General features: G+C 40.7%; 1 protein-coding gene across 1 annotated transcript in view; it reads left to right on the plus strand.

Annotated features, from left to right (window-relative positions):
• Positions 1-13,100, plus strand: part of LOC135464930 (cell adhesion molecule Dscam1-like) — a 59,385-nt gene that overhangs the window by 25,037 nt on the left and 21,248 nt on the right. Inside the window, exons 3-7 of the mRNA XM_064742513.1 lie at positions 8,827-8,985; positions 10,262-10,429; positions 11,480-11,773; positions 12,038-12,307; positions 12,738-13,034. Of these exons, the coding sequence (XP_064598583.1) occupies positions 8,827-8,985; positions 10,262-10,429; positions 11,480-11,773; positions 12,038-12,307; positions 12,738-13,034 (1,188 nt within the window). The remainder of the gene's footprint in view (positions 1-8,826; positions 8,986-10,261; positions 10,430-11,479; positions 11,774-12,037; positions 12,308-12,737; positions 13,035-13,100) is intronic.

Consider the following 13,100-nt stretch of genomic DNA (forward strand, 5'->3'; position numbering starts at 1 on the left):
CGTGGACTCCAGGAATGTACTGTCACATGCCAAATGACATCCAGTGAGATTCAAATGGAAGTGCAATTTGCCTTTTACCTCATTCCATTAGGAGCTCTGTTATGTAGATAATAGACGCTTTCAACACTTTTATACTATTATATCATATTATATTAAAATGTTAATCATGCTTATTGTTATGTTTGATAGGTTTGGTAGAAAACTGACAGTTGTAACGATAAAAGACACTCATTAATTTTTATTTTAACGGAAATGGTACATGTAGCTCACATGAGCTAATTTTCCATTACCGTACATTTTGATGAAGTCCATTTTATGCATTTTATTGATGAATGTATGTTTAGCCCCTGAGAAACCCCTTGTCGAGCCCGACGGTAAAATGCCAGCGATTATACGGTTGTGTGTGGGTCCACAGCTAATAAATCAAAGAGACCGTTTGGTGTAATGCACGCTGTCTATTAACATTGGACATAGGTGACCCACAGGAACTGACAACTAGAAAACAGATGCTGTAACTCTGTGCACAATTGTACCAATGACGAATCATCTGTGCCACGCTACAGGCACGTATTTTGGTTGATCACCAGCGTGTCTCAATCTGGACTCTGCTTGTAGCGTCCGTGAAACCTGTTGAGTAACTTACAAGTGGTATTGATGAGGAAGTCGGGAGAACTTGACGAGTCTTTCCCTGGTCTCCCTCCTTAGAATCTGATGACTAGGTTGTTGATGCTAAATAGAACCGTAATGACACGGCTTGTTTAGGATTCCATTGATCTCAGACTAGTTCCAAGGCCTCTCAACTCTTTTCGTCCTGATCGAAGAAAAACTGCTTACGCATTCTAACTATTCATCTTTTTTATAAACTTTAACTGCGACTGATGAATAAATATAAAGAAATGACATAATTGCCCTGTAATAAGTCGCGATCCTTTTGGGAAAAAATGTCGATTAAAGAGAGGCAAGAGAATATGTCAGATACGACTGGAATGCATTGGTTGCGTAGATAATAAAGCTGCAGTGTTAGTGGGCTTTAATTGAAAGGCAAGAGCTCTTGTGGAATTCCTTATCTGTCAACTGAGCGGCTTCATTCACGTGATTATCACATGCACAGAACATTTCACTTTCAGACGGTTTACAGGATATTTAGAGAGGATTTCAGCTGGTTTAATTCCGGAGTCCTTCGGCGTATTTATTCTTCATCCATACCCCATGAGGTTGTAGGTGTTGGCGGTAGATCCAGGCTCAATTCTTGGTCGAGCCACACCTAAGACTTTAAAAGAGGAAGTTATAACTTCCTCGCTTGGCGTTCAGCATGAAAGGAATAGTGCAACGACTGGATGGCCGGTATCAGTATAATGGTTCGGGCGGTGCGCTTACTTTCCTTAGGTAAGTCGTCTCATTGAAGCAACACTAGATAAAAGAGCGGTGAAAATCCGTCCTGAAACAAGGAGGCACATTACATACCCCCTAAGGATTCCTTCATCGTCATATGACTGAAAAATTGTTGAGTACGACGTTAAACAGCAAGCACTCACTCACTCACTTACTTACATGTCGGACAGAATTATGATTACCTGTCCTTACCTGTTGGCAAAATATGTCGTTCTAAAGCAGAGTGTGTCCACTTGGTCTAAAACTCATTTAAATATCATCGATTCACGATGAAAAATATTTCGCTAAGTTTTCCATAATGTGAGATTTCAAAAGAACATGTCCTAGTCGCGGACTACTGATTTATTAAGCCTAGACAAAACACAGGAGGGCAACCATGAGCAAATGATCATTGCACCCTGCATCCGTTCTTTATTGATCCATGGCACCGAGTCTGTGCCAGAGATGACAATGTCGCTCGTTCTGTCTTTAGTTCAAAGATATTCTTTGCTGCTGGTGAAATCAGTGCATAGATAAGATCAGAAGACATTTTCTACGTTTAATAATTCCAATCAATAATTTCTAGAAAAAAAATTGTTTTTTTTTTTCTAAGCTCAGTCAATACCCTCTTTTACATAACTATCAATATGCTTGATTTATGTGGTGCACAGACAGCTTTTCTTGCTAAAGTAGTTCAGGTCCCTTCCCCTGAATCACAGCCTGTGAGCGCAGCACACAGGCCGCCATTCCCCTCACATCCGGACCACAAATCATTTTAATAGGCCACTGAAATGAGAAGTTCGGCGCCTAACTCCCGCTTACTTCTCCCCTGTGTATTTGTCCTCTTATTATGACGCACATCGCTTCCAGGTCATTTCTTAGTCCGATTTTCCAGTGAAATCCAGAGACTTTTAGTTGCACAAACGTCACCTGAGGAACAGTTTTATTAATGTTTTGGGGATTTAAGGCATTCGCGGCATTAGCCTTGGGCTGTCGCTGTTTTTGTATGGAAATGTGACAGCTTTGTATGGCGCGTTTGTAGATCACCCGTTCTCAGAAACAATGATTTTTTTAAATAACTGCTAAAATTGAAAACATTTAAAACAGTTCCTCCGATCCAATTCTTGTAAGGCTAGTTCTATATAAATAGAAAAATTACGATATTGCGAAGTTTTGCTTAGTTTTTGTTATATATTCTATAAGGGTTTTTGAAAATATTATGATAATTTTGTAATTATTGTTAAGAAACAAATTCCTAGATTAAGAAGAAAAGGCTTAGTATGTCCTAAATAACTCCGATTCATTCATCCCAGTCGAACGAAAACTACTAATCATGTTTAAACGGCTACCATAATCTCATTCATTTAAAACGCCCCCGACTTTAGATATCGGAGTGCATGGTTGGATGGAGTAAAGTCACCATAACAGTGAGCAAATAGTAGGCGATTGACTGCCAGTATCACGTTTCCACCGAATTTTAAAAGCCTAAGCTGTGTCTTAAGGACTCAAGGTTTCTGTGGTAGATTTATACACCTCTGTACATTGCGCTTATATGCATGAAAACACAATGTTCGGTCTACATACAAAATTTATTTACCGTTATTAGTAGAATATTCACATTAATTACATTTACATTAATTTATTGCATTTAACCACTATTCAAGTGTAAAAGGTTTGCAATTTGTCGTCTAATTTGTAAACTTTTTTGTGTTTACTTTTTGCCATCCTTCAGTGCTTTACTGAGGATTTCCCATATCAGATGTACTTTTCTGCCTAGTCATCTGTACTTAAGTGTCAGAAGTGTTCCTGCATGACAAAATGTCCAATTCCCAAGTCAAGGTCTGATTTGTAGCATTGCACGTTCATATATTCGTATAAGCACTATCTATTCAGTGAAGTTCCATAGAAAGAAGATATAGATGTTTCGCTGGGTCGGGTCGTTCCAAAGACAATAAAAATGGTACTTGTTGCTGCCTCGCTTGGTGTTCAGCACTGAGAAGTTAAGAGATAGAAAACAGGGCTGGTTGGCCCGGGTTCAGTATAATGTGACTGGGTGGGGTGTCATGTTTGGTGTCTTCGGCATGATATTTCAGTGGCGGCAGCACATTGACGGCTTGGACTCGCCCTGCCACAGGAAAACCTAGTATATGTGCACACACTTAATGACTCTTCGTCGTCACATGATTTTGTTAAATGAGACGTAAAACGCCAAATATACATTCATAAATATATAGATATTCCGGGATCTAAATTACAGCTTTAGGAGCTGAATTTTTCACGGACATTTACGAGCCCGTAAAGCCTATCATGGTAAAGATGAACCATGGTGAGAAAAAGTTGTTTTTTAGTTTGCTTTTGAATGTATATGTTTAAGAAAAATGTAAAGAAACCATTCTATTTCTTTATAGTATTATCAGTTCATGATTTATCTATCTATGTGCAGTTTTCTGAAATGGGATTTAAGATTCTTGATACTCGTCAATGAATTTGTGACCCGGGGAATGTTCAAGAGCGGAACATTAGCCCAGATTTATTATTTGTCTGATTCATTCTTAGTGGCTCTGTTAAGACATACCTTTGGGTGATCAGTACTCCGACAGTAAACGACACCAATTACATTGCCCATACTGTTGTAGCTATAATAAAGCCTCAGAGTACTTCTCCGGCATTGGAACCCACGGACTTCTTTAAATCCGGTCTAATTTAACAGTGGAATGGGGCCATAAAACATGTCATAAAGCATTGGAATGAAGGAATAATAGCATGGTGGTGATCCCAAACTCAGGCAACATCACTCCAATGATGCGATCAGTCTTCAAGCATTTTCAGGCGATCTAGACCCCATGTAGAAGGGCTGACAGGGTTGATGTGTTTATGGCTTGGTTATAGGCGGAATCTTTAGGCCAGGACGTATTACAAGGACTTGCTGACGTGCGGTTATGTCCGTGTAAAACCTCAATGTTAAATCAATGATTCAGTGGCTAGTACCATATGGTCAGCCAAGCTTTCCTTGGTTCTCTTCCCTACCCACTGGCAATACTTCTCTGAGCCGCACAAGATGGACTGTCCAATGTACCAGTCAGGCTTTCTCGGCGTCATAGATATCTCGTATCCCACTGCAGTTTTGCCTGTAAACTAGTATCATTTGACGTCACTTAATCAAACCTTTATCAATGTGCAAAGTCAGTTCAAACCGTACTAAAACGCTGCGATTGATAGTAAAGCAATATGTGATGAATTGAAATATGTTAAATTCTCATGCGCTTGTGCTTGTGGAACACAAACTGTTGCTGTATATTTACGACCCTGGAATTGGAGTTTCTGCCATCTCCCTCAAAACATCAATCAAAAGATCTAGCCCACTTATACATACTGACCACGATTACTAATTCAGTCGACCGCTGATCATAGTTTTCTTCCAGTTGTAACGTACTGGGAGCCGGCAGATGAGAAGCTACAATCTCCCGCCAGCCCTCTCCCAACGTTCCTGTTTAGCTTGTATTATCCTCCCGGGAGGAAAAAAATCGATTTCATCCGTTGCCGTGGTTTCGCGTGCATGTGGAGACAGCTTTGGAACTATTCTGACATAAAAATTGGTATTTTTGTGCTGAATTTAGAACGCTTCAAAAGAGAGATAGCACACATTTGACAAAGTTACCCATTCCATGCTGTGGATCGTAGCGTTGAGAGCTGCGATCTTTATCTCTCGGTTCTGATTAATATTGACGTTATATGATTTAGCTATTTATCCATACGCGAACTCTGATGACCCAGTTTAATACACTCACTGCACTATAAATAGCAGAATCTTCGTTTAAGAGTGTTGTATGGAGCAGATGCGTGCTCCCAAGATACTGATCTTTTTCCACAGTTGTCGATGTGACCGTTTGAGCCGGTCGATCTCTCCTCACGACTAGCCATTAGTGGAATATGGCCCTCTGAACGCCAGTGTCATCAATCGGAAGGAGTGCCTCTGCCAGCTCATCTAAAAATACGGTTTCAAAAGAAAACAATTGGATTCCAACAGAAAAGGTACATTGTGGCCAAATTGGATTGACTGGAAAAACGATGTGAACCAAACTAGGCGAACGAGAGAGTAATTCATTCCATCTTTGACATAAATCTTTGGTCATTTTTTTCCTGATTGCACAGTTAGATCAATGTTGATTGGATTTGAAATGTCTGAATCAATTGAAGTTGTCCAAGGAACTGTTGTGTACAAAGCTGAAGGAAGATCTTCCACAGAGCGGAAGTGACGACTCTTCCAAAACTGGGGATTCCAAGATAGCTTAATATGGACTCAAATTGCCGGTGTCATGTCCTTCACAGAAGCTGTGGGGTTATCTGTTGACTTCATTAAGAACTCTTTAGAACCGAGGATAAGAAGTCGGGTTGGCTTAGCCATAGAAAGATAAGACTTAGCCGTGAGCACACGTATGTATCAAATAAAGGCAGCTCCTCTGTTTCCAAAACTAATCAATTTCGCCCCATTTCCTTATTAGAAGTCAGCCCACAGGAGGCAGTGCAGTACGAGTCAGTGCGAGAGCGGTCCACAGCTATGTCAATGGTCTCTCTAGATTCGCCTCAAGTGGGAATCAGAAATAATTGCCAATGCCAAAATAACAATTGACTGTTGCACGGCGTACTTTCTTATCTGGATGCCGCGAGTTCACAAGTTTGTGTATGTGTGAAGAATGAGCGATGCGCTCCATGATGCATTATTTATATGACTCCTAGGCCCTCGTAAACAGAAATCGATCAGTGTTTTGAGGTTTTCTCCACTACTGTGTTATCACTACAGTACATCTTACGCTTTTTTCAGTGAATCTAGCTTTCACACAACGAGGAATAGTGTGGGTGCGGATGTGAAGACGGTCTTCCACCAAACAGATATATCATTTCCTCGTAATTTATGGTCTGTGGTTGGAAAAACAATAATAGGCTTAGACTACCAGCTCCTCGTGCTTGGATTGGCCATGTCAATTCCCTGGAGTAGCAATGCTGTGCTATAGCCTTTGACACATCAAACGCCATCCTGTGCATACAGCTCAGTTGTCTTAACATGCTAAACGATCCAACTTCGTCGTGTATACATTATAAATGCTCTAGCTGTCTATAAATAACAAGGCTGGCTAAATTGCTTGCTTTCCGCATTCCAATACAGACATTTCACACTGCGTTCTGCATAAATATGCATGTTTAGCCCCTTCCGTGGGAAGATCTGTAAGTAACCTGCAGATGATCGTGGGTTTCCCCCGGGTTCTGCCAGGTTTCCTCCCACCATAATGCTAGTTGCCGTCGTATAAGTGAAATATTCTTGAGTACGACGTAAAACGCCAATCAAATAAATAGATAAATTCAGCCCCTTTAACTGAAAAGACCAGGCACACACCACTTTCCCAATGAACCAGATGTTTAAATGTTTCTTGAAGCTAGGTGGGGGTAGTAAAACATACCTACAAAAAGAGTCAGTTCTTGCTAAATTCGTCAATCATTCCCTTGCTGACCTATATATATATATATATATATATATAATATATATATATATATATATATATATATATATATATATATATATACATGATATCTGGCTTATATATATATATACATGATATCTGGCTTATATCATGTATTAATGACATCTGATCGCCGAGAAGGAAAGTAATGGCGGTAACACTTGATCGTAAATTAGATACCATAATGCATGACCGAATGATAGGGACAAATATCAAGGAATCAAAGGGAAATGACATGTTACCTAAAGATGATAGGCTCGGTAAATCTGTTTTAAAGAAGTAGAATAGATGCCTCTTGTGAACCAATACACTGATTCTACGTCCCTGTTTTCTTGCTTGAAACAGCTTGTGTAAGCATATTCAAGGCTACCTTAATTGTTACTTCCAGATTCTCGTTCCTTCCGCAAGCCATTGAATTTGCCTATGCCACATATATAACGAGCAGTTTACTCATGGCCCGTAAACATAGCTAAAAGTATCTCAGTGTAAGTCATCAGACACTCTGAGAAAAAATTCAGAAATAGGTTAGGCTGTTTTTGTGTTGCACCCTATGCAGAAAGCTAAAATAGCTCGGTTCTCTGAGGACAACGTTTAATCTAGTTTTTGCCCGTGACAGAATGGAAATGACTCATCGCTTGCAACAAGACTCCGTGTAAATCAGTCGGCTCACGCCATCTTGAGAAGAAGGCAACATGCGCAGTGCGGGGATGCCACTACCAGCACGGAACACATGCTTATCTCACATATTCCAAAGGTCAAACCTTCAGTGTTAATTACTGTAAATAGACGATTCTCTGATTTATTTTACAGAATCACTGAACTACCATGTGGTTTCAAAATATATTATACAACGTCAGAAAAGATCTTTCCCCAAAACACTTTTCCTAAATTCACGAGTAATTCTTGACTTGTAGAATTGTGTTTGCTAACACGACTGACTATGTGGCAGCTGGATTTGACATGCATGCATTGTCTGAGTGAGGTAGAATAGGGGTCATACAGGCGAGAGAGTGATGTTTCCCTGAATGACTTTTACTGCATATGAAACCAAACCAAAACAGGTTGTTCATTATATTCATTGTGTTGAGAAAAAGTGGCTGTGAATAGAGTGTTGAACGATGAATAAAGGGTGGATATTTGGCCAGAAAATGTGGACTAGTTGGTGCGTCTAGTGAATATGTTGACAGAGACAGGAATGGAAAGGAACATAAACAACATCTTACAGAATGTGAGTTTGCACAACTTTGGGACAAGGATTTTGAAACTGTGAATATCAATTACCGGTACATTTGTTTTACAATAAAGCAAACAATATTGTAAGCAACACAATTAGTGGTTTTGGTTTTATGATTAATATATTCAGTCTATGTATGAGGAGGGTTCGTGGAGCTCATTAGCTGTTCAACGTGTTGTGGAGCTCATTAGCTGTTCAACGTGTTGTGGAGCTCATTAGCTGTTCAACGTGTTGTGGAGCTCATTAGCTGTTCAACGTGTTGTGGAGCCCATTAGCTGTTCTACGAGTTGTAACTAATGGATAATGGTAAGTCTCTAGACATTGTAGTCTGTTCATACTTGGAATATATTTATTTCACTTATACGACAGAGGCCAGCATTATGGTGGGAGGAAACTGGGCAGAGCGCGGGGAAAACCCACGATCATTCGCAGGTTGCTGGAAGACCTCCCCACGTACGGCCCGATAGGAAGCCAGCATGAGCTGGACTTGAACTCACATCGACCGCATTGGTGGGAGGCTCCTCGGTCATTGCGCTGTGCTGAGGTGCTAATTTCTTCGTCTACATTGCCCCCTTTGCCCTCCCCCTGGAATGTATATTTATGGACTATTGACAATGATGTCTGGTGGTACTGATTATGTTTTGTCTTCCAGCACTTTTCGGCCTTTCCATGTAAGAAATATCATTCCTCGTTTTTGTCTTTCAGTGCTCTCGGACCAGTCAAACTCGTACAGTGTTATCTTGAACGATGTATACGTGATGAGAGGCGGCACTGCCGTGTTCCGATGCGACATTTACCCCACCTACATCCGCTCGTACATCCGGGTGGTGCGGTGGACAAAGGGAACTAAATCTGTCAGCTCAGGTAAGGCTTAATGAGGAACGCATCGATAATTATGCGCAAAATAATTGTAATAAAATCCTGTGCAAACGTGGAACAATGTTGCTCGATCACATGGCTTTGTCGTTAAAAATAATGATCTTATTATAGACAATAGCATAATGCTCACATGACGTTCCATGGGTTGGATTGAGCTGTCATTGGCTGACACAGTTCGGGACTTATTACCATTCTGCAGCTTTGTGATTGAAACATTCCACGGAAATCGAACAATTTTCATCCTCATCAGGAGTCGATTTCGCCTGACCTGAGATATCTATTTATGGACTACTGACAGAATCGTGTCACAAATGTTAAATTTAGCCAATTGCAATGCAATAAATGTAACACGGAGCTAGTGATGAGTGTTAATACATGGCCCTCATCTGTCACACCCACCTACCCATCATTCAGAAGCCTCATTAGAACCTTGCTCTTCTAGGGCTTTAGCTTTGTGTATCTTCTCAACCTACCACAGTCCTGTGTTGAAGTAACAAAGCCTTTATAGAAAAACAGCACTTAAAAAGCAAGCCCCCATGCTCTTTTGTGTGGTTTTGTTAAGCCTATCACACGTTCGTAGTATACATGTGACAGCTGCACCAGAAATTAACTAGACCTCAGGAATTCCAATCTACCGTGCCACTTAGCAGTGTGTATTGAGCTTTTTTATGTGATGTAATAAGAGACAATGCTGTGAAACTGATCCACATCATCCTATATATATTTGCATGATCTTTATATTTGTTCCGAGATGTTTAACTTGTCAAATAACTGACCTTTCTATAATTTTTCTTGCTAAAACCTTCCTGTTAAATAAAGAGGAAGTTTTTATACCTAAAAGAATCCTTAACCACAATCTTCAGATGAAGGATGATGCGAAATTTTAGATGATGTTCCAGTCTGTTAAATTTGATATATTTTTAAACAACCGACCTTCTCTGACTATATAATAATTATAAAATAGTACGTTTCAGTGACCGAGGGGTGGGGGGGGGGGGGGGTTGGGGTAGCACGCCAGTGCAAAGCAATGACCCTGGAGCCTCTCACCAATGCGGTCGCTGTGAGTTCAAAGACAGCTTATGCTGGTGTCCTCTCCGGCCATACATGGGAAAGTCTGCCAGCACCCGGTTTCCTCCCATCACAATGTTGGCCGCCGTGGTATAATTGAAATATTCTTGAGTACGGCGTGAAACACCAATAAAATAAGTAAATAAATAAATAGTACGTTTCAGAAGATATTTCCCTATCATTTTTTTATCAGGAGGCCGATTCAGTATTTTGCAAAACGGAGAGTTTCACTTGCGAGATGTCCGAGATCTTGATGGCGACATGGGAACTTCCGGTGAATACGCCGCCTACCGGTGTGTCACAAGAAACATTCTGACCGGAGACGAGAGAACCAGCAAGTTTGCATACCTCCATGTTCATGGTAAGCTTCGACCATTAAATACATTTGTATACATCCTTGTTCATGATAAGATACTACTATTAAATGTGTTTAATTGTAAATTGTATACATCCATGTTCATGGTAATCTACTACATGTACTAGTTGTGTACCTCCCTTTTTCTGTTAAGTTACTTTAGTTAATGGGCCAGAAAAATATAAAGAACCGAGTGTCATTAGAAAAATATGTGTGTAATTTTTTTAGATTTGTTTTTACTGAGAGAAGTACAGCTACCATGATTATAAAGTGGGCTTTATTAGCCACATTTTGTTTTAAGATGTGAAGGCACTTTTGCACCCGAAATAACCTTTTACTGAAATCTGTTTACATAATTGTAATGTCTTGTACAGAAAACTTGAGACCTGTGAAACAGCTAATCTGGTATATACTATACACCGACACACAAAATAATCACAGTTTCAGGAAATATGACCGATAATTATCTGAACTTTTGACATGACTTTTGTCCGTCAAGAATTGTTTGGTTATTTCAACATACAGTTTTTCACGGTCTTCCCGATGAAGCTTTTTCATTGTTTTGTTTGTTCCTCTGTTAAATGCGTTACTGTGCCTATATATGTAAGATAGGTTCCTACACATTAATGCGATTGTATGCCTCCGTGTTCATGATAAGCTACTGTGGAAAAATACGTTCATGTAACCCCATGGTTATCGTTCGTTACTATCGTCCAGTAAACACCTTTGCATATCTTCATAGCGTATATCGGGTCCTCAGTTGCCGAGGTGGTTTAGCGTGCCAATGAGGCGCAATGACCCAAAAACCTCTCACCAATGCGGTCGCTGTTAGTGCAATTCCAGGTCATACTGGCTTTCTCTCCGACCATACGTAGAAAGGCCTGCAGCAACCTGCGGATTGTCGGGAGTTTCCCCCGTGCTCTGCCCGGTTTTCTCCAACCATAATGCTGGCCGACATCATAGACATGAGCACCTTAATCACTGGTTCTAATTCCTTAAACAATCAAGATAAGTTGTGGAAAGATCTCCAACATCAGTTCTAATTTGCCATGACAGATCCGCCGGCCGGAGGTTCCGCACCTGTTATCCAATCATCAGACAAGACAAGAAAAATTGAAGTCAGAGAACTGGAAACCAGTGAACTTCCCTGCGTGGCAGATGGCTATCCCTTCCCGACATACAACTGGAAAAAAGATGGCAGGCCTATCGTGATAGACAACTTCCGGTTGAGCCAAAATGGCGGCAATCTGATTATAAACCACACTGGAGTGAGCGATAGTGGACTGTATATTTGTACTGCCACAAACGACCACGGAAAAGTCAGCGCTTCCACAAATGTCACTGTCACAGGTTGGTTTTTGTCTCACTAATTTTAATATTTGTTGGAAAAATGGGGAATTTTCACTTAAGTTCACGCTGTAATCCGGAAGACGTGGGACTTTGCGACATCATGAGTTAATCCGTTGGGTTGTTAGTTTACTTTGACCCAGCTCTGAAGTTGTCTGGAATAAGTTTAAATTCTGAGATTATCATATTGCCAAATAAAAAAAATTTTATGAAGAATGCTAGCAAGAAATCTGCTGCATTACTTATCGTGATTGGTTTGTCTTACAGCTACACTTGCTGCCTCAATCCAACCCGATTTCCAAGTGGTGGACGCCGGTCACATCGCGGTCTTCAACTGTTCTGTGTTTGGTAACCCCGTCCAGGAAGTGAAATGGTATCACAATGGAGAATTGCTGGAACACAGCTCTAGGATATCCATCAAATCGGACGCTGTGTTACAAATAGGGGAAGTTAGCGGACCGGACGAGGGAATGTACCAATGTGAGGTTTCTAATGAGAAAGAAAGCGCTCAAGGCACATCTCAGCTGCTATTGGGAGGTAAGAGGTGCTTGTGTTGTACTACATTTGCTGAGAGTATAACCCCTTACTATAAGGATGCATTATCTAACATTTGAACAAGTGCTCCGGTTGTACTTTAGAAGGACTTGCAGCAAACTGCGGATGATCGTTGGCTTCCCCTGGGCTCTGTCCGTTTTCTTCCCACATAATGCTGGCCGCTGTCGTATAAGTGAAATATTGTTGAGTATGGTGTAAAACACCAATGAAATAAATTTATTTATCTCAACCTATGTAAATAAATAAATAGATAAACTTTGAGAAACTCTGGCCTATTTTAGAATCTTCTTTAAAGTTTGCCATTCTTTTCTTATGGATTGTATGGCGAGAGGGAGAGAGAGAGGGAGCATGGACACACAACCAGTTGTCAAAATAGATTTTCTCCATATTTTCTGTTCTGATTTAATTCAAGTCGCCAAACCATCCCTGTTGGAGACTTTCGACGATGTACGACTTCAACCCGGAAGTTTCGTGTCCATGAAATGTGTGGCATCTGGAAACCCTAAACCAGAAATCACGTGGTCACGTGACGGAGAAATCGTGATGAGCAGCGCGAGGTTATCGTTAAGCATTGACTACACAGGGGATGGGAATATCGTGAGTTACGTGAATGTAACGAATATCCGAGTCCAAGATGGCGGCGAATACCGATGTTCAGCAACTAACAGCGTAGGAGAAGCGGTTCACACAGGCCGCGTTGATGTGTTCGGTAAGTCGAAATAATGTGGACTACGAACTATCCTTTGTGTTCTTGTCGATTGTTTTGTTCTCGTCT

Source organism: Liolophura sinensis, chromosome 1 (genome assembly GCF_032854445.1).
Source record: "Liolophura sinensis isolate JHLJ2023 chromosome 1, CUHK_Ljap_v2, whole genome shotgun sequence".
Lineage (NCBI taxonomy): Eukaryota > Metazoa > Mollusca > Polyplacophora > Chitonida > Chitonidae > Liolophura > Liolophura sinensis.